The 25,546-nt window shown below is 40.5% G+C and overlaps 1 protein-coding gene across 2 annotated transcripts; it reads left to right on the forward strand.

Moving 5' to 3' along the window:
* Positions 1 to 290: 290 nt before the first annotated feature.
* BEND6 (BEN domain containing 6) lies at positions 291 to 23,938 on the forward strand. 2 transcript variants are annotated; one of them, XM_034061199.1, is made up of 10 exons: positions 291 to 410; positions 2,667 to 2,823; positions 12,725 to 12,953; positions 13,059 to 13,204; positions 13,693 to 13,791; positions 14,165 to 14,342; positions 15,763 to 15,980; positions 17,296 to 17,488; positions 19,303 to 19,441; positions 21,923 to 23,938. In XM_034061199.1, exons 3-10 carry the CDS (start codon positions 12,758 to 12,760, stop codon positions 22,185 to 22,187), a joined length of 1,434 nt encoding a protein of 477 aa, XP_033917090.1. In that variant the 5' UTR covers positions 291 to 410; positions 2,667 to 2,823; positions 12,725 to 12,757; the 3' UTR covers positions 22,188 to 23,938. The 2 variants fall into 2 exon arrangements, with proteins under 2 accessions (XP_033917090.1, XP_033917091.1); XM_034061200.1 differs by lacking the exon at positions 13,693 to 13,791.
* The last annotated feature ends 1,608 nt before the right edge of the window (positions 23,939 to 25,546 follow it).

The following is a 25,546-nucleotide window of genomic DNA, read 5'->3' on the forward strand; positions in this document are numbered from 1 at the left end:
CGGGCATCGCCGCCGGCACAGCGCTGCCGGCAGCCGGGCGGGGGGCGGTGGCGCGGGGGATGAGGAGATGAAGGGTGAGGTGAAGGAGCGGGATGACACCCAGGCCGTGACTCAGCAGCAGCCGCAGCCGCGGTGACTGTAGCGGTGGGGGTTCCCCTCCGCGCCCGCGCGGCAGAGAGCAGCGCGGCGGGATGAGCGCCCGCGGCACCGGGCGGGCGGAGCGGGGCGGGGGCCGCATGGCGGCGGGGCGGGGCGGCGGGAGGAGGAGGAGCGGGGGGTGCCACCGCCGGCGGGAGGGAGGCAGGATCGCGGCGCAGCGCAACCCGCGGCCGCGGGGACTGGGCCGGGGCGGCCGCTGACATCGCGCATCGGAGCTGCTGCAGAGGGAGGTGGAAAATGGCCGCTGGCAGGTACCGCAGCCGGGCTCACCTGAGGGGAGAGGGCCGGGGGGGCGGAGCGCGGCAGGGGTCGCCCGTGCCTGCCTGTGCCCGTCGGCAGAGGGGCTCTGCGGCGGCGGCCCGGGCAGCCGGAGCCGCGGCGCGGATCGCAGTGTGGTGTCCGCGCTGCCGCGGGGGCAGCGTCTGGGCAGCGCTGGCAGGACACGTCCGAGAGGGCCCGCGCGTTGCGCCGACGCCGGGTCCTGGGACTGGGATGTGGGCAAAGCCCCGCGCCGGCTGTCCTGGGTGCGAGGTGCAGGACACACACTGGTGTCCGGGCGGTGTGCGCCCTCGCCAAGGGGATTCCTGCGCGGAAGCCGTGTGGAAGTTGGGTGGTGCAGGGGGTGCTGCAGCGGAGGCTGTGGCGGGGCCATACCCTGTGTGTACCCTCGTACTGCAGGAAACTGCAGCAAGCTGCGGCCCGAGCTGAGGCGTCAAGTGTGGCGCACGCATTCTGGCGCGGGAGGGTTGCTGCTGCGGATAGTAACAGGGTTCACCCGTGTCACTGTCGCTGCCTCTGTCGCTGTTACTTGGATGATGCTCCGTACTTCTTGAAATTGCAGTTCTAAACTCCCTCGTACCACTAAAAGCCAAAAAAGCTCAGGTGCTGAAAATACATCCAGGTACTGTTTTGTGGTAGTGTGCTTGCCTGTGTTACTGAGGGAAAAGTTAGGTTAATTCGAGACAAAATCCGTGCTCGTTTTCATGCATGTGAGCAAAGAAATCTGAGAAACATTTCTGAAACTTCAAGGTCAGGTTGGACAGGGCTCTGAGCAACCTGATGTAGTTGAAGATGTGTCTGCTCATTGCAGGGGGGTTGGACTACATGGCCGTTAAATGTCCCTTCCAAGCCAAACCATTGTATGACGCTGTGACTCTATAACTTCATAGAAATATTGAAAATCTCTATGTGTCAACATTGGAATAACATTGAAATGCTACTGCTTTACGACTGCCATAAAACTATATAGAAAAACATATGTGCAGATTTGAATTAACTACAAAATATGCAAGCTGGAAGAGGAGAGTGGGAAACATATCCATGGTAGCTTAAGTAGAAGAGGGGAAAATTGCCTCTGAAATATTAATAACATTTTAACACTTCACTGTACCCTTAATGTTAGGGAAATCAATTTTCATTGAAAGATTCTCTTAATACCAGGTTGGGGGACTAAGTAAAATAAGGAAAAAGAGAGTTGGCTTTTAGGTCTATAATATTTTATTCCAGGAATTTTGTATGATTTCACACTACGCCAGCGTAGTGAGCCAGAACAGCCTGTCGTGTTGCTCTGTAACATGGAAAGTTGCTACGTTGCAGCCTGTAATTTAAAGCTTTCCCTCACTGCTTGGGAACTGACAAATGCTATAAGGTTGTCTTGCATCACGTGGTGGGATATTGAAATCTTTCCTAATACCGCAGTACACTGCAGTAAAATGGTTTTAATGCAGATTACCTGGAGATTATTCAAACGGTTCATGTTGCCTCAGTGTAACATGAAGCAAATCAGAGTGATCCTCCTGGCAGCGTGCTGCCCTGCTGCAGTGCTGCTTCGCTGCAGTGCGTTGCAGGAACTGGAAACTTTTTGCAACCTTTGGCTCTGCACTGATTTATTGTTTCAGAAGGGGATGGTAGAAGAGAGGTACCACAGCAGTGACTGCACAGTAAATTGCAGGGAAGTGAGAGGGAACAGTTATTTTCACATTCTTCTTGGGTAACAATGCGTAGAAAACATCTGACAGACAAATCTCTAATGTTTGTTGGTTTAAGGTTTATAGCTTTTCCCTTCTAAAACTGAGGGCTCACTGGTGTCTTGTGGATAATATCTTGCCAAAAGGATATAATAAATTTCATTACAACTGCTTAGTATTTTTTTTTCAAATGCAAAAGAGGGTACCGTTTAGTACAAGAAATGCTGATGCGTGTGATTTTTTCAGAGAGCTACTGCTCCAGGCTCCTGAGTCAACTGTCTCACATGTACACCAAACTGCTGCTATGGCTTTCTTTATATGCATTGCTGCTCTGTTTGTTAAATACTGCAGGGTGTGGTAGCGTGGTTAAAATATTACTTCCATGGTGGATAAAGTTTCGTGAAGTTACTTCACATTAAAATAAGCAAACTACTTGTGGGTAGATGTTGAGTTCTTGGTTTTTTTTTTCTCAAATTGTAATAAAGAGAAATTAAAAGAGGCTCTATATGTACAACATTTTTAATCTAAGCTTCTTTACAGCATGTTTTCTAGGGAACTTTTCATAAATCTTAAGGATGATAAACAGAAAAGAGAAAAGGAATGAAGAGAGAAGGTTAAAACAAAACCTCTCAGCTGAGATTTGACCTCGGAGAATCACAGAAGTGGAGCTATTTCAGAGAAGAGGAAGTAAAAGAAGGTAACGGAGGGTTGTGACTGACTGTGACAAGAGTGTGTGGAATGGCAAGGGAGGTCAGAAGACAGATCTAATTAGTTGAGAGGCTGAATTAAGTCCAAGAGGGTTTTGTAATCTTAGAAGGCAGCCATCAACCCTGAAATAAATAAGGGGTACTGTTGCCATTTCAGAGTATGCATGACATGGAGATGCAAGAAGGTGGAAGGCAGCATCCTGCAGATGTTTGTTTTGATGAGGATCGGAGGGAAACAGGGCAGCAACAGAGTCACAGGCATAACTGAAGTTTTTGGCATGGAAGCAGCCTTTTATATGAGCAATGCTGAGGGAGGAGGTGGTGATAACTACTTTGGCAGAGGGATGAAAAAAGAAAGTTCTGCTTCAGAGACTCCACAGCAAGGAGGTGAGCAGCAAATGTTTGCAGTGGAAAGAGACAGGACAGGAGGGTGTTTCTCTGGTTGTAGTCACTCTAGAATGCAGTTATTTACTAGTTTTCCCAAGTTGTGTGAGGGAGAGGAACATCACAGGAATTATGTCAAACTTCTGCAGTTTAATGGAAGAGTTGAGCTGGAAATGTATTGTAGCAGCAGCAGCCTTCCTGCAGGGAGACAAGGCAGAGTTGACCTGAAATATTTTTTCAGCTAATCTTTCATGTTAACCTGTTCTGACTTAGCAGTCTTGCCTAGCAAGGCAGAGGTACTTTCTTCCCTTACCCTTACCGTTGCCATGTATGGAGAAGTACAGTACAATCTATGGAATAATGTAATCCGTGTCAGTTTACGTGAGGTTCAGCAATGCTTTTTAAAAGAAAGTGTGAGTACTGTGGGTTAGGCTGGAAGGATGAGAAAACAATCATAAAAAAGAAAATATGATGGTATTTTGAGTGGAGAAACCATGTCTGCGGATATCTGCTGACCTCCCTCAGTGTGAGCCATGGGATTCAAGGACACTCCACAATTCCGTGCAGGCAACTCTCTGTGCCTGCAGATTCAGGCTCTGTGGACTTCATTCTGCAATTATAAGGGTCCCTGTATCAGTGAGCCAAAAGAAAGAGGTCACACGCTAGATCTGGTGATGTGGACATGAGAATAGGAGATGATACATGATATGATTTCAGAAGAGTTGCTGAGGAAGTGAAAGGATAAGATAATTTTCTTTCATTGCTATGTAGCTATGCTTTAAGGACTGTGTTTCTACTACTTAATTATAATTAAGTAAAATATTCTGCTTAAGTGACTCCTTAAGTGGTTAGAAGGGTTCTTTAATCATCTAAGACTTCTAAACAAAATATTTGCTTTTTTTTTTTAACCAAACAGGAACCTATTCTACTTTTTGATTTACTAATAAAAAAGTAAATACAGTACAAAGCACAGAAGCAAGCAAACTAAATACAGAAAGTATAATCATATATGAGTATTATGAAGTTTATGCTGTGAAATAATTGACCGTCTCCCTCAATATTCTACTTCACAGGCTACATGCTGTCCTAGCACTTTAAGCATGATATATGAGAAGATGTGGGAGTTTGTGGTAGATGATTAAACCTTATAAAATACATTCTTCAGCTGAGAGAAAAACAATTTCTAGCTTGATACAAGCATCACATTTCAAAAAAATCTGTTATGTCAAATGATATGTTCTAAATTCCGCAGGATTATTGCACATCTTTGTTCTGCCAAGTTTGTTAAATTGTTAGCGCCATACAGTGCTTTGTATGTTTGGAAGGCACTCTAGCATTAGTTAATCCTTATAATATCACTGAAATTAGGAAAATATGTATTATTATTTGAGATCCTTTGAAAAAGAAGCTAAATCGTAAAGGTGGTATGATTTACCCAAGACCAAACTCTGTGACTGCAGACTAGGCCCCTCCACAACTGGAATATCCTGCTGTCTGCAGGTGTCTTAGGTGACCATGTAAAACCAAATTCCTGCCTGCTTAATATATGTAGAGATAAATGTCCTTATTCTGCAGGTTCATCAACTCACACAACTTGCATGTTTTGATTCCCTCTGTTTATTAGACTGAATGTAAATCGAAGGGACTGTGCGCCAGGCAGCTGTACACTCATGGCTTACAGTGTTGCTGGAAAACTGCTGGCAGGGATTCTGTGGGCATAAATTGACTTTGCAGACAGAGAGGCTGATCTTGAGCCCAGATGGAAATATACTGCTAAAACTCCTATGGCTTTTTTTTTTATTACAGCAGTGGTATGCCCCTTTGTCCTTGGTTAAAATTTGTTCTGTATTCATTTTTGGCAGTGTTTAATGTAGCAGTTGTCAATCTGTATGTGGTCTTGCATCCCAGAGGGAACTGCACTTCATTAGTATTTTATGTATATAATTGGAAGTTGTTTAAGGATTGTTTCAGACCGATACACAACACTGGCTGTTCAGCTCTTATATTAATTTATAAAGTTAGGTTGAACTACATACACTAAAAAGACAATTTCATGGGAGAAAAAAATAGCTCTAATCAGATTTGAGGTTGTTGTCCTTGCAGAGAAGATACCTTTCTGCCAATTTTTTAAGCACACACAGAGCTCCTCATAGTTGTAGCAATAGTCTCTGGAGTAAGGAGACATAAATGTATATGTCTCTTGTTCTAGCTCATGACCTTTAATAGTAATGCAGATCTTTTCTCTTTAACTGGATATCATGCAGTTCATTCCCTCCTACCAACATGCTGCAAAAACAGAGCAATTGAGGAGGAGCTTTGGAGTAAAAGAACAGGCATGACTTCTAATCTATCATCACTCACCTATGACAGCAAGTTAAGACATGAGTAAAGACAGTTAAGATGCCACTAGACTATTAAATGCCAGCTAGACCTCAAGCCTGGGATTTCCTACCTGTTATTTCATTTCTGTGCTCTTTGAGCTGAAGGGAGAATGTCACCAATTGCAATGTTTTGGGGCAGTACAGTTTATCGAAATATAGAAGATAACTTATGCCATCTTATAAAAAGAATAAGATTCATCCTCTTATATACTCTCACATCAAGTTATCAGTGGGTTTCTTTGAACAAGTCCAATTCGAAAGCACATTAGTTGCATATGGAAAGTATGTCTGGTTATTTTTCAGCCTTTAGGAAAAGGGTGTTTGACTGCATGAGCAAGTGCATAGGTTTTGCGCCTCAGCACAGATTTGCATGGGGTCAGACTTCCCCTAATGATGTTGTTTCTCCTCCCAGGCTACTTACTGCTTCTGAGAGTCTGGATATATTAACCTGTATGGAAAGAGCTTTCATGTGACTATTCAAATTCCTGTAGCTTGGGTGTCTCATCCAGCTCAATAAATAAACTGATTTTAGTTGGTTTATATGGTAGTACATTTTGTTGAGCATGGCATTTGTGAACAAGCCACTCAAAATGGTATTAGTTTTCCATCTGTTTGCTCAGAAATAGCTATGTGATAAAGATACTAATCTGTGATGTAGAATTAAGATAACTTCATGTGTCTTGTCATTTGGCATCTTAATAGGGATCTTTTGCTGAGTATGGGATTAAGATAAAGATAATAAATGTATGTGGTTTATAAGCATGTGAGGTATCTAAGCTTTTTAAATTCAGTTCAATTACTGGGGCCCAGAGAACAATTCACTTTCACGAACTGATGTGTTTAGTGCCATTTGAGGTGACTGGAGTAAGTAACCACCCTCATGAGCCTGGGAGGGGGTTTAGACCCTATGTGGGACATGTACCCATCAGAAGAAGCAGTTGGAGATCAGGTATAATAATGTATGGTATCTAACATTGCACCACACATTTATTTTTAGGCAACTGAATTGAGCCCTACAGCATTTGAAATAAGCTGAATTATTCTCCGGGGGTTTTGTGTTCAATAGGGGCTTGACTCTTATGACTGTTGAGTTGCTGAAGGCTGAGGCATCTCCAGAGGAACGGCAGTTGAGATAAAAGACCTGTGGGAGATTTGCATTTCTGGACTAGCAGCTGAAGGCCAAGCAGAATACCAGGGGACACTGGCACTAGATACTCGCATAGAGGAAGCCAGACTGATCCCAAGCTCTCAAGTGACTGCAGTGGTAAATTAGACACCTGGTGCAACATCTAGATGTAGGCATCTTAATTTAAAACTAAATCCTGCACTGAAAAGCCCAATAACAGTGCTAGGTTACAGTCTTGTAATTTACTAAAATGAACACTATTTCACTGTTAGTTGAATGAATTGTTAGTTAGAACAGAAGTTTAGTACTTCTAGGCTTACAAAATATACCTGCTTAATGAATGAATTATTAATCCTTTCCTATCACTCAGTATTACAAATAAAATTATTGTTTTGATACAAAAATCAGAGCTTTGCCAACAAACTTCAAGCTTTTTGATTTATGTCACAGTCCTGCAAAGGGCTTTGGCATTTTGAGATACTAATGTTATTTTATAGAACTTCTAGGTTGCTAAAAGTCATGGAGGGCACTACTGTGAAAAATAGTAATGGCTTCATGATTACCTTGGGTCACTCAAATAGATTCTGGTTTGTGTGACAAGGTATGGGCCAAATTCTGCATATAATGCTGTGGAATGTAAATGCTGCTGAGGCTTTGAAGTCAGCAAGACTATCTGCATAAATAAGGCCAGAAAATGTTCCTTTACCATGAATAGGATTGCTGTTTAGATAAATATCTCAGATTATTTCATAGCTAGTCACACCAGGAGAGTGCTTTAGCAGCAAGATATGACGTGTTGGATAGCACTTGCAAAAATCATGTAATTTTATCCTTCCTGTGGAAAACAAGTGGAATCATTTCTGTGCATTTATAATCTTGAAAGTTGCAGTAATGTTCTCATAGATGCTCCCCCATATTTCCAGATGAATTTGGAACACAGCGATACTGATGATTCTGGAAAATCTGTACTCTGTGTTTCTCAGCTGAGAGGAGCAGATTTGTGCTTTTAAGTCATATTTCCCCATAAAATGACTAAGATATCACATTGTAAATCTTTTGAGTGGTAACAACACTTCTGCTTTCTTCCAACAGTGCCTAATTCCACTGAAATCATTAGTAAATCTTATACTGGGTATCAGGGGAATAAGATTAGAACCCACATGAAAGCATATAGCATTCTTCAATGTGGTTATGTTTTCCATCATATACTTGCCACAGAGTGCTGGAGATTTTGAGACTTCAGCACAGCTCAAGAGTTTTACACCAACATTGTATTTAGTGTCCTGACAAGTTCAATGTAAAATACCACAGTCTAAATAACACAAACCAAATTTGTGACTACATTTTATTAAGCTGAATTGGAAATAAATAGTTTTGAGTGAGGTAGATGAATGGGGGTTTTTTCGTCAAAGAAAGCTGGGATTATCAAAGGCTGAATTTAGAGGGTACAGAATATAAAATGTTAGTACTTTATTAGGGATGTGTTACACAGCTGTGGCACAGTTTCTTGTTTTGCTGAAATCGGTGGCATAGCCCTATTTTAAGATGGCAGAATCAGACCCATTGAGTAGGCATACAATCTCATGTTGTACATTTGTAATACTTTACACTGCGTTTACTGAAAGGAAAGAGAATTAATGATCTCAGCAAGCCATCTGCCAACTCTGGCTGAATGGAACAGACTATGTCAGTCAAAGGGTGAGATATGTCTTTAAAGGACTTTTGTGGTTTTGGTGGGGGTTTTTTTGTTCTGGCTTTTGGGGTTGCTTAGTAACAATATTCTATGTGCAAATGTGTAGCGTCTGTGCAGAATGTGAGGTGTTAACATGTTTGTAAAAATTAAGAGTCCAATTAATGTTTTCTCTGCTCTGCAGAGCTTTAAAATTAAATGGCTCCTTCTTTTCTTTTTTTCACCCCTTCTACAAATAACCTGCTTTAAGAAAAAGTAAAGACAGATTTCTGTCTTAGAAGAGTGAAAAATCATAGATTTGCATTTCAGTACTTCTCAAATAAGTAGCGAGTGTTTTCAGATGGAGAATAGAGCAAAATTAAGTAACTCACAAAACATAAGTGGCTTTCAAAGGTCATTTAATTCTCTCTGTGGTTAGTAGCTGCATGCAGGGTAATGTTTGTGAACCGTTATATATCTTCCAATTAAACTACTGAACAAAGCACTCAGTGTCAGAAATGTCATGTGATGGCTTGCAGAACTGTATTAGAAAGATTTAAAATGGAACCAGATACACGTTAAAAGACCTCATCATTTTGGCTTCCTATAGCAGAAGGGCTGCTGGAATCTATCCTACTATTCAAAATCAGTAAAACCTAATATAGGATGAGTTGAACCGTGGCAGCATCTGTAAGGAGACATACCTACCCCTGGATAGTCAGTGGAGAGAAGCAGGCTCTCCAGAGAGTAAGTCATCTGCTGTCTTTTAGATACATGTCTTGGGGTGAGATGAATCACCTCTCTTTCTGTGGTGACTGAGGCAAACATGGCTAGACAACCTCTCACTGTTAAGGCAGTAAAAGTTTGGTAAGGTCAATACAAGTCCCCAATTTTTGTTTGGTTTTCGTTTGCTGTGCTTTTTTTTTCCTAATGATACAGTATATTTTACCTTTGGTCTCTTCTGGCAAATAAAGCATTTTAGAGGGAGGCATCTCCAGCAGTCCTGACTCAGACAAGGTTCACATTGACTCCAGGGGGAGAACAGGGTGAGAAAACATGGCAGGACTTCACTTCCAGCAAGTGAAGTATTTTACTGTTCCTTTTCCTCATTAGAGACATTTTGTTCTACCTTTCCATTCACTTTAATCACTGGCTAGAGATGATGCCAGCAGACAGTTAAGTATTCTCCCCAGAGCCCATGGATTGTCACAATAAATTCTGTGAAAAGACATAGCTTGATTAATGTCTACTGCAGAAGCTGAAGAAATAGCTCCATGACAGAAAAATACTATCAGCTATTGCACTCTGTTCTTTTTATTTCGAAATGTAATAATGATGTCATTTCATCTGTAATGCAAACAGTTTTGCTAGTGCCCAGCAGAGCTGCAGCAGAGGAGAGGGGATGTAGCCAGTTATTGTTGCTGCCTCACAACTGCTTTCCTGCCTTGGTCCCTTCAAAAGCAGCAGGAGCAACAGGACTGAGCACAAGCCCGGACACTGCTGAGCAGCTTTCAGATTCATACCAGGAGCAAAAGGAGTGCTTCGATCCCATCCCTCCTCCCTGACTATATATGAAATACATTCCTCATTTCTCTCAGCATCTCGTGTAGCTTGTACTTTAACTTGGCAGCTGTTGAGGCTCTTGGTGAAGTTAGTTTAACTGTTTACTAGTACATCCTCCCACCGCAAGCAAGAATCTTGACAGCTTAGAAGAGTTTTACAGATAACTTAGAGAAACTGCTGAGCTCCAAATCCTGACATGACCATGGTGAAAACTGTCCCTGGCTTTGAGTGATGGGGTGGATTTTTGTGGATTCAGGTGCTTGTCTGGTGTAAAGACTATAGGGAATTTTAGTGGCCGTGTGCTTCACAGCACCTACCAGTCTCACTATACTGTTGTCATGGTCTCCAAACATCCAGAATTCCACATGTGCATCTATTTCATTAAGCTGTATTGCATGAACGCAAGTCTGATACCTTCCAAAAGCTGTTGAACTTACTATCAATGTGCACAGTGTCGGCACAGTGTGTATGTGAATATCCCCGGTGCTGTGGGGAGTCATCACTTGCCCTCCATAATGTGAACAGCCTGTGTATTCAATGTGTCCCTGGAAGTCTGGGGCTTGCTTGCTAACTCTGTGAGTGCAAACCACGAGAATGTCCATAGCTCAGAGAAGATTTGTCTCAATACAGAATGAGAGACAACATACAGACTGCTAGAGGACTACAGGGAAACATTAATACAGAAGTCAGTCAATCAAGCTGTAAGTTGTAGCACACTGGCAGCTTGAACTTGGCTGCAATTCTTTTCATCTTATATGTGCTTTTAGGAGGGTAATGAAGTAGCTCACAAGTGCCAAGGGCCAAGGATAGGAAAGCTCAAAGTACTTCATTTGAGAATCAAACTGTGTGATGGGGACTGCTGTGCTGGGTTGATCAGATGTGGAAGTTAACATCTTCGTGTTAACTGACTAGGGTACATACTTAAAAGCATTTTGAAAAAGAAGGAAGCCCACAGTGATTGCATACACCAAATGTTTTAAATCCTATATACCGTTGCTAGGGAAAATATGCTGGTTCATTTTGGGCATCGCCTATCCCTAGTGAGGTCAATGCTGAAACTTTTCTTCCTTTGGGTTCTGCTTTGTCTGTGCGTTTGTTCATTTGAATGATCCCTGTTTGAGGTATGAGAATCCACTTGGCGTGGATCAGTGGCAGAATGAGGCCTATGGTGATTCATGCTAGGCATAGATACTCAGACTGCTTCCTCTCCATAGATATTCAGACTCCATCCCTCTCTATTTACATGGGAGGGATGCTCCCAGTCTTTGTAACTGTCTTTAAAGAAGATTAACATGAATTCTTACAAACTTCGTCTTCTTTCTTTAGCAGGGCAGTACTTAGAAACCCTACTACTAGCATACTCAACACATTCTGCATAAAAGCATGATTTAATACTCTCTTTAATGATGGATTTCTTACGCCACTTGCCTCATTGTACCAGTAAACATGTTGACAAGAACGCAGCTGCCTTTAGCAAATTAACAAGTTCACCCTGTGTGAAAAGCCAGCTTTGTTGAGGCGTAGCACAGACGTGGTGAATAGTGGTGAGCTGGGCTTCCAAATGAATTGGCATTGCCTCTTGAAGCACTGCAGCCAGATTTTCTCACTTCGACATAATATCCCAGCGTAATTCTCCCTTCCTAGCTCTGAGTTTCCTTTTTGGCAGCTGCTGCATGAGGCACTAGATTTGCTTCTGACTGATTGAGGCCAAGTAAATCACAAGTCATGCTATCACATCTGGGAATTTATGAGTTTTCAGCTCCTTAGAAGTATTTTACCTCTATGAACTGATGGGCTAAACCATATGTGTACTGGAAAAAATATCAAGGTTTGACAAAATCAGATTTTCTATTTGTTGGTTTATCTGATTTAATAATTTTAAAGTATAAAATGTCTTCAGATATAATGGGAACGCTTAAATAAACTGGTTACATTTCAGTAGAGTTTAATAGTGTGTGTTATATTTCACACTTTTGTATAAGGCGTATCAGCTTAATTAGAAAAATGAAGCACAAAGTACAACTTGTTCCCTTCTCTCAGTGCAGAACTTCAGTGCTTTAAAAAGCTCAGAAATTACCCTTTGCTTTAAAAGTATTGTTTTATTTAAGCAGAGGATTTAGCTTATCCCAAAGGATATTTTGGGTTGGTTCTCCTTGTTGCTATTACTCTTCATGAAGCAGCTCAGCTCTCTTCCAGTCCTGTCATTTCTTTTGTATGTCAAATTTTCCACTGCCAGAATGTGTCATACCTCTCCCAGTCAGTTGTCTTGCGTTATTCTGGGTTGGGTGTCTGTGGCTGCAATTGAACATCTTGCTGCCTGTGACATGATTAATACAGCCCTGGAAGTCATACATCCCTCTTAATAGCATGTATAGCTAGTACTTTCCTTCATTCTAGGGATTTTTATCACACCTGTATCTTTCAGTCAGAGGCTGGACTGAAAACTTTTGTTAGGGGAAATGTCGCATTAACAGAGCTCCCTGACAGGAGATAGATTAAGTGTCGTAGTAATATGGAAGCAAGGCCTCTGTGAGTGCAGGCTGTTCTCTGTGCATAGTCTTGGAGGCAACTGCCTGATGTACATGTAATAAGGAACCCATCTCCCATCTTTTAGGGAAGATATAATATGCTGTTTGGCTAGTTTTCATTTCCTTGTCCAGTATATTTTCATATAAGATAATTACCAATATCCAGGAATAGGAAGGTTGTTTGGGGCTTTTCCTGTGACATTACACAGTAACAGCTATTTTTCCAATAACATCCTGCAGGCAGTGTCTGTGTGACGAGAAAACCACTTAACAATGAAAAAATTCACACTGTTTGATTTTGTAAATGATAATTCACTGCAAATTGGAGAGACTTCATGGATACAGGACCTTCCCAGTGATGACGACAATCTAGAAAGACTTCTGAAACCAAATGAGCATGTGCTAGTAAACTGGCCTGTGGGAGAAAGAAAGACAGAAAGGCACCTGGTGAAAGTTGTGTACATGAGTGGTGAGTGCAGTTCCGAAACATTTGCCTGATAAGAAATTTTAATCTGTTTGTATTACTCCCTGATTTTCTGTGTTTTGGCCTTTTTTTTTTATCCCATCACTTCAGATGACCCCCAAGAGCTGGTGGAAATGATGAAAAAGATATTACGAGCAGATGAAATTACAAAAATACAAGTCCTTGGAAAAGGCAAGAGGAAGAGGATAGAAATGATATTTTCGGAAAGTGAGGACAGTGACCTGGATAAAGAAGAGGTGAGTTTCTGTCTTTCTGTGCCTGATATTTGTAGGTCTGTAATGGAATGAAATAGACTGTAATTATTAGCTATTCACAATATAATACAAAAATATGTATCATAAATGTAGGCATCTTCATGTAGTACCTCAGCACAACAACCTCTCACAGTAATTAGGCCAGCAGATTTTGTCCTTTGCTATTTAAAGAGAAAAGTCTTGTTCAAGATGTGGATGCTCTGTAGCTCTATTAATTTCCTCCCATAAGACAGAAATCTGACCGCTGCCTACGAAAGGAAAGGGATCAGGTTTTCTGAGCTTTGCACTGTGTTGGGATTGGCACTCACAAACTATAGGAAAAGAAAACATAAAAGTTACAAACATATTTTTCAGAAATGGTAACTGAGAACGTCAAGTGCACAGTGAATAAAAGTTAATGGTATACTAGGAAATACTGTAGTGAAAGGCTCTATAGGAATGCAAAGGCACTATTATGCTCCTGTTTACAGGGGAAGATGATGAAGCATGTAAGGAGAAAGAAATCATTGCAGGCATCTGCTCCTGCCAACATCCTGAGTCAACTTGAAACATCTTTAATTAACAAACAGGTAAACATCTCATCTCCAGCAGTTTTGATGTATTAAGCAAAAAGCAAACTGGAATGTATTTATTTAGGGGGGTGTAAGCCTTCTGTTTCAGTGAAGTTAACAGTTCTAAAAGACACTACGTTGGAAAATTAGTGAATGGAGAACAGAGAGAGAAATACCTAACAGTTATGTATTACACTGACATTTCATTTTTACTGTTAATAGGAATAACTATGTCCAGAAATAGCTATTACTAAAATGCATTCAGTCTGTTTATACATTCTCTGTACAAAGAGAATGTTCTCTTTAGCCATATATTTTAATGTTAGTTTTAATGCATTAATTTTATGTTGTTGTTCCTCTAGATAGCAGTTTGCATGGGTTTGTTTTTCAGAGAGAGCCTTATTCAGGAAGCAACTTTTTGTACAGTGAAAGTAGCAGTGAGGATGAAGAGCCTTTATTTCAATTGTCCAAGGTAGAACTGTGTGCCAAAATAAAAGGTCTCAAGCGGAAGCTGACAGACACCATGAGAGAAAACTGCCGCCTGAGGCAGTCGCTGGTGATGCTTCAAGGTAAAGTCGGGGGAAGTGTTTTGATGAAGAGGAAAGCCTGAAGGTCAGGAAAAGCTTGATTTATAAGAGGCCATTGGATGGGAATTATGATGCTCAAGCACCTGATATGATCAAGGCCTACCGTTAGCATCAAAGTGTTTGATACATGGCAACATTTAATTCCAGCAGCACTTAGAGAAAACGTCTTACACAGGGGCCATGCAATTGTAGAGTTACAAATGGAAAAATCTGTCTAAATCCTGTCAGTTGTTCCCAAGAGAGCCTTTCTGTATGCTGTGTATAACCATTGGCTAAGCTCAAACACTCCACTGACCAGTCCAAGTGACTATTTACTAGCAGTCTTTCTTCGTCTACTGAAATTTTATTTATTCTGGAATGATTTAATTTCTAATTACTTTGGTAATTCCTTTTGTCAGTAATGTTGATTCCAGGTGCAACAAATGTAGTCCTTTCCCAGCGGTTCTTTTATAAATGAATCCTTCATCAGTTAGTGATCATGTCTGAAGCTCTTCTTACTTGTCCCTCTCCAGCCAAGACTGGATCCAAAATTGCAAAACATTAGTGAATAAGGTTTAAAGAGCTTTTGCTCCTCCCTTGCCAGCTACGTCATACCATCACTAGATAGCCTAGTATCTCCTTTTTTATTCTCGTCTGATTTTTCAAGTGCCTATCAGTTTCACTGCCGACCTGATCCCATTTCATATGTTACTCATCTTGGTTTGAATCATTCATCCCCACCTTTCTGAATATAACTTTTAAATATTCTGTTAATGTCTGACATCTTCTCTGACACATTTAGGTCCATTGCCTTGCAGTGTAAACACTTGTATTAGTCCTTTACAGTATTTTCTGTATTTAGTGATTCTGTATCTTGCTGATTCTTTATCCCATGCATCCTTTTTGCTCTGAATTGATTTTTCTCAAGGGACTCAATAAAAGTTTGCATTTGAAATTAAATATTACTTGACAAAAAGGGTATTTAAGTATATTCTTTATAGATTAAAAAATAAAACCAAAATCTATGCAGTCTATGTAACTTCTTTGAAGAAAAATAATCAGGCATAATATTATTTACCCCATATTTGATACTTTTACAGAGTTGTAGAGATTTTGAGATAGCAAAAAGAGAAATATCATGTTTAGTGCCATGATGGGTATAAACTAATGGTTCCTCTTGGCTTGCAGAGAACTAACCTATTCTATTCTAGAAACAGAGGCCAGCTTTTCATCGGTGGGGAGAACAGAATAGCAGGTAAACATTTGAAAGAACAGGAAAAAAGTATATTAAAGCCTCTTTGCTGACTAGTTTGACTCTCTTGCATTGTAACAGGACTCTAACTGCAAAACTATACATGCTTCTTTAATTACAGTCTGGAAACTTCAATTACTATTTTACCTCTTGCTATCTGTTTGATTTCAGTGTTGCCGCAAGCAGTCACCCATTTTGAGGAACTGGTAGGGATGGCTGAAGCACTGCTCAAAGGGGGAGTGACATCATCTGCATCCACTCTGCATTCACATGCTGTCTGGAAAGCATCTAACAATGCATTAGCAGATTCATATGCAGCTATGCACAGTAACTCCAGCTCACCAATAACTTTGAATGTGGAAGATGAGGAACAACAGACAGAAAAACAGGTCAGTTAAAAGGCAATTTCAGGCATAAAAATTAACCTTATACAGTACAAACTTTACTGCTATAGTATAACCAATATAAAAAATAAGCATCAGTAAAAATCATTTTATCATCCTTCTGTTGATGACATGACTAATGAGCTCCTTGTGCAGAAGGTTCTTTCCATGGGAAATACCAGACCTCGGTCAGTATGGTGCTCCACTTTAAAACTGGGTTTGATTTCAGTAGCTTTGCACATCTGTGACTGTGGATGTGTGAAGAAAATACTGAGATCCAAGGATAACTTCCAGGCTAATGTTTAGATGCCAAAGAGGAACGATAGTGTTTCAGAGATAATCTAAGAAAAATATTAGCAGTCTCTTTAAATGGTTAATAAGTAAATGGAGAATGGTATGTTCCTGCTTTTTAGTGTTAGGCACCAGTAGAAATACATGTATGTATGGATACTGAGTGAAGAAGATGACCTGTTCTCTGTAATTATAACAGAGCATCATTGAGAAATCAGATACACAAATGCTGTACATGAAAAATAGAAAGACGCAACAAAAAGAGTAATTCTAGCTTCTGCATTTACAATTTACATTCTTACACAGTGAGTCATGCCAATTGGTGGAAATCATTCTTGTCTGTTGTTGTGGGGTTCTAAACCCTAAAGAAACTACTAAAAATTATCAAGGTGTGATTTTGACTAACTATGGCAATACACCAAATTTGACCTACCATCTCCAAAGAAATTAAAAGTCCTAATTTTCTAAGCGACCTAACCTGACTAAAGGTATCTCAAAACTGCCCATTAGGAGAGTTCAAATGCTTAGGCTGTACAAGTGCTGCATGTAGAAGTCACTCTCAAAACCCTGGACCACATGTCACAGTTCTTAGGGCATGTCTGCTCAGAGGAAGGAATATTAGCTTGGGCATAGCGCCATGCTCCCAAGGTTGTACAGAATTTGTGCCAGAACTGGAGTAGAGCCAGCCTGCATGGAGTGCAAGCAGAAGGAGTTAGATATGCCTGAACATATCCTGCCTCCACTAGTGAGTAATAAGGATTGTTTGGGGAAGTGTTTGCTAGGATGAATGGGGTCCTTACTCTCCCCAACACTTGATTCTGATAAAAAAAAAATAATCAACCTGCATGTATAGTTCCAAACACGGAGTGCTATGAAAGTTTAGTGTTGATATCAAGCACACAGTTTATGCAGATTCCATTCAAAACTGTGGTTTAAAAAAAGAAAGTTAAAAAGATATATCAGAGGTGATACTATATTATATTTCTTGAGAACTGCAATAGTTATGCCTATGACCAATTTTGTCTTCCAGTTCAAGATCGAAAAATGGCAGATTGCACTTTGTAACAAGAGCAAACCTCAAAAGTTTATAAATGACTTGATGCAAGCACTTTATACACATGAATACATGGCTACACACAGCCTGACAGGCGCAAAGTCCTCTTCTTCAAAGGATAAAGCGGCAAAACCAGCTATGAATCAGAATGAAGTTCAGGAGATCATAGGTGATGGCTTGTTAATGTTACTCAATGTGGCACTGACTTGACAAGAGGGCTTTCTCTGAGGGAGGGGCTGTAACGCTTAACAGTTGGTCTGCTTAGGTGATATGCTGTTTCATATTCCCTTCTGCAGCTACATATATTTAAAACATATGTTACAAATGCTAGCAGTGAAATGCTAAGCAGCAGTATTTTCTATTGTGCGAATTTTGTGGGGTTTATTTAAGTGGGTACTCAGACGGAGTGATATTGTAAATTTTTTTAGCCTTTGAAAGGTTAATCTACAACAGTCAAACTCAGATCATGATGCTAACAGATACGGAAGGCAAAGAGAGAACACACTGGGGTCGAATTTAAAATTATGTCTGCTGTATTCTGAAGTTAGTGAATGTTATGAATTCTGACATTTCAAATAGCGCTAGAGGCAAAATGAGAAAGTATAGAAGGCAGGAAGAGTGATCAGAGAAGCAAACAAAATTTGTTTTGTGCTAAGGTTTAAGGCAGAAGAAGTTTGGTGCATAGGAAAGATGCAGATGGAAGTAGTAGCTTTAAAGAAAACAGTATTTTGTGAGCCTATGAAGTCTGGTTTTTATATGGTTTACTCCTACAGCTTTATACTTCAGCAGCCTAAATTGTGTGCTAGAATCCTTCTCCCATTGCCTTTCCCTTGGACTGCCTGTTCCCTTCCCAGCTTACTTCCAGCACCTCTACCCTGGGTCCAGTTTTATTGAAGGTGGCCAGCAGATTCAAAAGTTACCAGGTGCAGAAACCTCTTGTCCTGAAGAACCTAGCTAGAGAACAAGGACCAAAGTCCAAAGAGAAAAGGAAGTGGTGTTTAAGACAGTGACAATATCTTTAGAGGCAGTAAGATGAGACAATTTCAGCATGATGTATGAGAAAACTTTAAAAGATTTCATGGCATGAGAACTGTTGGACTCAATGATCTTAATAGTCTTTTCCAACCTAAGTGATTCTATGATGCTAAGAGCTACAAATGACTTCTAAAGGTGGATTCTGGGGAAGGGTCTAGGCAAAGCTGAAAAGGGAAGCAGTGATGATAATCAGGATGCTGAATACAGCATGCTGCAGAGAACTCAGTGACAGAGGGGAGCCTGTAGAGAATTCAAACAAGTCTGTTAAGAGAAATGAGAACACTCTTGAATTCCAATAGAGAAGTGTCAGCATTATACAGGAGAAAAAGAAAAAGAAAAATAAGAAGGAAGCCTGAGAGTTTTAGACTGTAGAAAATGAGTTAGTAGATCAGATTATTTAAAGAAGATAGAAACAGTAAGACTTAAAAATGAAATCAAAGGGGATAAAAAATCAAGGGAAAGGGAAGATGATGAAGAAGAGGGGTGCAGGAATTGCATTCCTGATGTTGAGTCCTGTTAGTACTGCATTCAAACGCAGTTAGCCAGGCAAAACAGAAGGGAATTTTTAAGGGAAAGGGACATCACCTGCAAATGAAAATTAATGAAAAAGCTCCGTAAGATTCAGAGGCATGAGGACTGATAAGGATAGGAAAAGGACTTTCTGATAAAGAACAGAACAAAGGGAAGGAGGATACAAGTCACCCACTACAGGAAGTCCTTGTGTCCCTGGAGTTCCCTTTGAGTCTGCCAAGAGCAGGCACAGCAGTATGGAAAGCACATAGCTGGCACATGCAAAACCATTGAAGTAGCGTGTGAAGACAGCAAAGGAACTGGAGCTAAAGCTGAAGTAGCTGGAAATATCAAAGATGCAAGTAATGCATTTTAGGTCACATATTGATTGTTTCCCTGATTTGCAGTCCTCATATATATTGTCTGTCTGTTTTGCAGGAATCACAAAACAGTTGTTTCCAAACACAGATGATGCTTTAATTAGACGAATGATGGGACAAAAACTGAACAATTGCACCAAGAAGCCGATTTTAAGCAAAGATCTTAACTCAGGTGCTTTTCAGAAGCATAACTTTTGGTAAGTCTGAAAATAAAAACCCAGAACAATGTAGTCTGCAATGTGTAATTTGTTTTATTATCCCGTGGTAACAAAATATAAAAGCAGTCTTAAAATTACCATGACGATGTGTTCATACAGGCATGGCCAAAAAGGTAAATACTTTTTGTACAAGGTTATAAAAATGTGTAATACAGGAGCAGTCCAGCTTAACATTATGGCACAGAAAAAGTTGTATATTCTAGACAAAGCAGCATAAGGCCATTAAATTATAGGAATGGAATACAGAAGTAAATGCATTGAGGTACTTTGATCAATATGTCTAGTTTAAGTTTGGCATTATTTATTTATTATTTTCTGTAGGATCTCCAGAGACCTGTCAGTTACATTTTCATGTCACCTCTTGCACCTCAATTAACCCACAAGTAAAGATAAGGAAAATCACATCTCTTTTATACCTACTGATAAAAGTACTGCTGGAAAGCTACATTAGCAATCTTTTACTGCCAGAAGAATCTAAATTATTGGGCCAGAGGAATTATTAAATAACCTAATTTGGTTATTCTTATCTTTCAGTCTGAAATTGTTGAACCCATCCCTATCATCAGTAAAGTCATCTATTTGCATAGTACTGTTCCCACATACACCAAATGTACCCATCACAGAATAGCTGAGGTTGAGAGGGACCTATGTAGATTGGCTAATCAAACTCTTGCTGCTCAGAGCAGGGTCACCTAGACCAGGTTGTTCAGAGCCATGTACAGTTCATTTGACTACCTCCAAAGATGGAGACTCCACCACCTCTCTGGGCAACCCATGCCAGTGCCTGGTCACCCTCACTGAGAAAAGATGTTTTGTGAGGTCAGATGTCATTTCCTGTGTTTCAGTCTGTGCCTATTGCTTCTGGTCCTGCCACTGGGCATCAGTGAGAAGAGGCACCATCTTATTTACACCTTCCCATCAGATATTAATACACTTGACCCTTTTTGAGGTGAAACAGTGCCAGCGCTCTCAGCCTCTCCTCAGGAACAGGATAAGAGATTAACAAGGAACAGATAAGAGATTAAAATCAGTGAGACAGGAAGAACAGATTTTTCCTTACCTACACTTTCCATATTGCAGTAATATTTTACTTCTTCCTAGTTCAGTTATCACATGAATGCTTTAAAATCTGTATTTGCAACAGTAAGACATTTCATAACAACAACAAACCAAAAACCAACCAACCAATCAAAAAACCCACCCCAAGGTATTTGCCCATGTTACAACACAATTGTTTGAAAAATAGCAGTGCTTTGCTACTAAAATTCCTCTCTAATGCACCTGGTAATACTCCATGGACCGCAAGTGGTCTATGAATTACTACTTGAGAAATACTCAGATAATATCTACTGGAAGAATCCACATACACAGGCTTTCTCATCTGGAAACAATAAACAAATGCACCAACCTGGCTAAAATGCAGTTTACTATGTTAGTGCTTTTCACCTAGAGATTCATAACCAAAGACCTTCTGTATTTGCAACACGCAGTGTGCATTGACTCACTGTAGTATTTTCTCTTGTCCATAACACACGTGGGAAAATAACAGCACAGAAACCCAGACTGTATTCTTCGAAAGCACTAAATCTTAAATATTTTATATTTTAAATCTTTGTCTTCATCAGATGAATCCATAAATTTTGCTAATTCCTAATCTTCTCATGTATAGACACAGTATTGCTGAAGCCTTACAGAAGGATCTTGAGCTAGCAATATAACAGTTCTGGGTTGGATTTTTTTTAATACTGCCCATAGACCTTTTAATTTAAACTTGATATTTTAAACATGTCTTTATGTCGGTTATTGATAAGTACTTATGTAATAACTAGTCCAACATCCACTGAAACCAGTGCAGATATTGCCTGCATAGTCTGTTGAATAAGATGCTTATTTGAATGCCTTCATAATGGATTCATTTTACATCTGTTTTAATGTCCTCATTGTAAAAGCATTTAAGCACCCTGTAAGTAAGTAAGATCACAGTGGTGATTCCTTTAACTCAGATGACACAAGTTTTCTCTGTAAGAAAATGAGAACTTAAAAGTGCTCATAATCTCACTGTTAACACCTTCAGTTCACCCTCCAGCAATGAAGTACAGAGGAGTCAAGAGAAAATCCTGTTTAGCAGTACCAGTACCTTTAGTAACAGTTTACACACAAGCTACTAACTGGTGATACTTCAGTTTTGACCTCCTTTGCTGCTCCTCCTTCCTTGCCCACCTCCTCCGCCTTTTTCCAGAATACAATTGCAATTCAAGAGAAGTGATTTGGAGTCAAATCTAAAGAGACAGAAAAATCACCATCTCGGAATCATAAGGCTGAGGTGAAACAAGGAAATGGGGAATGTGTCAAAGCAGTTAGTTAACTAGTTAATTCACTCTGCTGCTCAGAAACTAAGAACAATAGTAATTGCACATTTAATGTTAGCATTTCAAGATTACTTATAAATTGTCTCAACAGTGCTTCAACAGCTGCTCCTCAGGGCATCATCTCTTCCGCTGTTCCTCCCAGTACACAAGACCAGCAGGATGATGATTCACCAGCTACTAATGCACAAGTGCAGCAAAGTGACAGCCACCTGACTCCTCCACCTCCCACCCCACAAGGTCGGGAGGAGTGTTGCAAGCCCGCTTCTAAGGTGGAGTCCTATCTCGCCAGCAACTCACCAGCGCCCTCTCCCAGCCAAAGTTGCGGACAGGATCTCAGGAATTCAGACAAGGAATAACAGAATATATTTCATACCAGAGATTATGAAGTAGTATAAAATAAAAAGGAAATAAAATCTAGACGGGCCTAGCAACGGTGGACAGAGATACTGTAAGCAGAAGAGAAGCCTGAGAATTATTTTCTCAAACAAATGAAAATTCCACAACTTAGAAAGAAAATAAAGGCATATTAAATATCTTTGGCTTTAAGATATTATTAAATATATGCATGTTATGCAGTAATTCAGAAAACATAAACTTGCTCTGAAGAATATAAGTAGAATTCCTCTTAGTTAGAAAAAAATATTATTTAAAATAATGCCAAAAGAATGTGTAAGAGGAACCATAATCCCCTTGCCCTCACCTTGACAGCTGATGGAAAACTGCTTTTCCGATCAGAGAAAGGTCTTGCATATTAATATTAAAAAGATGCAGAGGTATAAAAAGAGAATAGAAAAAATTCCAATTGAAATGAACCCTATGTATGGCTAGCATAGGGTTAGAGAGCACATGGCCACATGAGCAGAGAAATAAAACAGATATTTAAGGATGCTGTTAAACACTCTTAGGGAAATGAAACTGCAGCTCTCAAGATGCTTGCAGGAAAGCAGCAGCTCATTTTTAACCTCTGAAAGCTGGAAAGGCAATGAAAGAAGTCATGTTCCCTGTTAGGTCAGAGAAGCCCTCCAGGATAGCCTGTTTGGTTTTGGAGGCTGTGGCTTCTCTCACAAGCCTGGTGCTGGTGGAACTCTGCTGGTTTGGCAGCTCTCACTCTCCCTTCTTCCCTGAATGTCAGGTCCATAGGGTAAGGTTGCCTGATCCCCCCAGTCAGGAAATGGAGGACAATTTCTTGAAAGTGACTACTAAAGGGCTGAGTTACCACCTTCTACTCCCTGTCTTTCAGTGTTGGTATGCTACCTCTTACTTAGAGAGAGGGTGGAGCATTCCTGCTTGGACTGGGACCAGAAAAATCCCAGGAACTGCCCAGTTCTTGAGATCTGACACCACTTGTCCCAGGGAACAGCTGGCAGTCACACACCCTGTAATTGCCTGAGGAGGAAGAGGAGGGGGGAAGGTACATTTTTTTTGTTGCTGACTGATTTCAGGTTTACAGTGGTTGGTAGAGTGGGAAGGAGAGAACACTTTTAGCTATAAAAGGTTATAGCTTTTATGCTTGAGTGTACTTCCCCCAGAACAAAGAGTACTAATAGTTGAATTGATTTTAAACATGGCAATGAGGCAACTAAGGGATCAAGATGAAAAACATTCAAAACTAAAACCAACAAACACCCCCACAATATAAAGCCAAAGAAGTCTAGCTTGATATGAGGAATATTTCTATAACTGTGGAGATCTGAGTTACAGAACTAAACTAGAAATAGTATTAGGGTAAATGTCGGGGGAAAAAAATGGGTAAGGTTAGCAGCCAGATCTCTCTAAAGGGAAATGCTGCAAACCTAACTACTAGAGCATGCACTCATAAAATGCACTGTGGAGAAGACTACTGGGGGCTGGGATAAGAATTAAGTGATCTGCTAGACTTTTTCATTTCTCATCTCTATCAATTTCTTCTAGATAGGATCAGGATGAAAGCAGGTACGAAATACATCTCATGTTATTAACTACCATCTATAAAATGTAACAAAAGGATGTTTGCTATTATGTACATTTTGTATATGTAGTTGTATGTACAGCATATAAGAATGTATATAGTTAATCATATTTTTGAAACAACTTTCTATCAAATAAAATGAAACATTATTATGTCTTAGTTCTATTTTATTGTCCTTACTGTCTTCTGGGTCTTTTCTCACATCAGCCTCTGTTGTACACTCTGACACATAAGGTTGGGGTTTTTGTCTCTTGTTTGCTTTTTATTTTCTCTTTAATAACAGTTCTGAAGCCAGCTTCTGTAAAGCTGGTAAGTTTTAGCTGTGGAAGAGGTTGGCCCACCTTACAAGGGCTCACTAACCTTAAAATTGTCACAGCTGATATAGCACAGCTGCAGCTGTTCTGCTGCTCAGGAGGTGCAGAAGCACTTGGGCAGGCACACAGAGCCACACATGAATGGCTGTTCTCCCTGTTGCTAGTGCATCACTGCAGGTCATGATGTTCTGTGCATTTCTGTTCTGCTTAACCGGTAAGTTGTCAGAGGAAAACCAGTGGGGCTGGCAGCTCACCACAAAGAGTAAAGGAGGATTTTCATTGTAAGGTGAAGGGAAAAGGAGAGCAATGAGTGTTCTGGATAAAAAGAACAACAAAGACAAGGAGACATTAAATGTTTTACTAAAGAGTAAAGAGGGGGCAAGCTATGAAGTGCAGTTCCTTCTTCTTTCCTAAAGTATAGGACCGATGTTATCCCAATGGGTAGAATAGCTTTTACACAACAGAAAAGCCATTCTCCTTGTGGTATGACAAGAAGGAAGAAAATACAAGTTGTTTTCCAAAATGACCCTTACAAGTTCTAAGAACACAAAATAGAAGCCTAAATAATCACAGATGACACTTTGGAAATTACAGAAAGGGAGGAAAGAGCAGAACAGGCTAATGCTGCTTCTCCCAAAATTTGCACCAAAATCGATTGGTGATGTGTAAATGTGTGGTGCCACAAAGCATAAAATATTTCTTACACGAGTGTCCTGGTTTAAGCAGTAGCAGTCATTTTTCTCCTTCTCGGTAGCTGGTGCAGTGCTGTGTTTTGACTTTCGGGCTGGGAACGGTTGCTGATAGCAAGTATATTTTGAGTTACTGCTTGGGTGTTTGGTTTGTTCAAGGCCTTTTTCTGAGCTCATGCTCTGCCAGGGAAGCAGGGGAGGCCGGGAGGAAGGAGAGACAGGACACCTGACCCAGGCTAGCCAATGAGGTATTCCATACCATAGCACGTGATGCCCAGGATGTAACCGGGAGAGACCCGGAAGGGCTGGAGCTCTGGGGGGATGGAGGAGGTAGCACGCGGTGCTCGGTCAGGCAGGGTAGGGTGAGTTATGGGTCAGTGGCTGGTGAGGTGTTGTATTCTCTTCACTTGTTGTTTGCTTTATCATTATTATTTGTAGTAGTAATGGCAGTAGTGATTTGTGTTATACCTTAGCTATTAAACCATTCCTATCTCAACCCGTGGGGGCTACATTCTTTGGATTCTCCTTCCTAACTCTCCGGGAGTTGGGGGAGCAAGGGGGGGAGTAGGTGAATGAGCTGTGCGGACTTGGTTTAAACCATGACAACGAGTGACAGAAAACACATTTCTGTTACTTAGATTTGGAGAAGGCTGATGGCTACTGCAGAAAACCTAACAGCTATATATGACTGTACAGGTGAAACAGTAAATAATGCTAAAACTAATAATTTGAACTATTTGTTTCTACTGTTGCATTTTAGATTA

The sequence above is a fragment of the Melopsittacus undulatus genome, chromosome 3 (genome assembly GCF_012275295.1).
Source record: "Melopsittacus undulatus isolate bMelUnd1 chromosome 3, bMelUnd1.mat.Z, whole genome shotgun sequence".
NCBI lineage: Eukaryota > Metazoa > Chordata > Aves > Psittaciformes > Psittaculidae > Melopsittacus > Melopsittacus undulatus.

What these genes read in the sequence shown, in the direction of transcription:
- BEND6 (XM_034061199.1), top strand. Translation starts at nt 12,758, where the DNA reads ATGAAAAAATTCACACTGTTTGATTTTGTAAATGATAATTCACTGCAA. An exon ending in GTGACCTGGATAAAGAAGAG is followed by an intron (nt 13,205 to 13,692) that starts GTGAGTTTCTGT and finishes TCCTGTTTACAG; the next exon opens with GGGAAGATGATGAAGCATGT. An exon ending in GTCGCTGGTGATGCTTCAAG is followed by an intron (nt 14,343 to 15,762) that starts GTAAAGTCGGGG and finishes GTTTGATTTCAG; the next exon opens with TGTTGCCGCAAGCAGTCACC.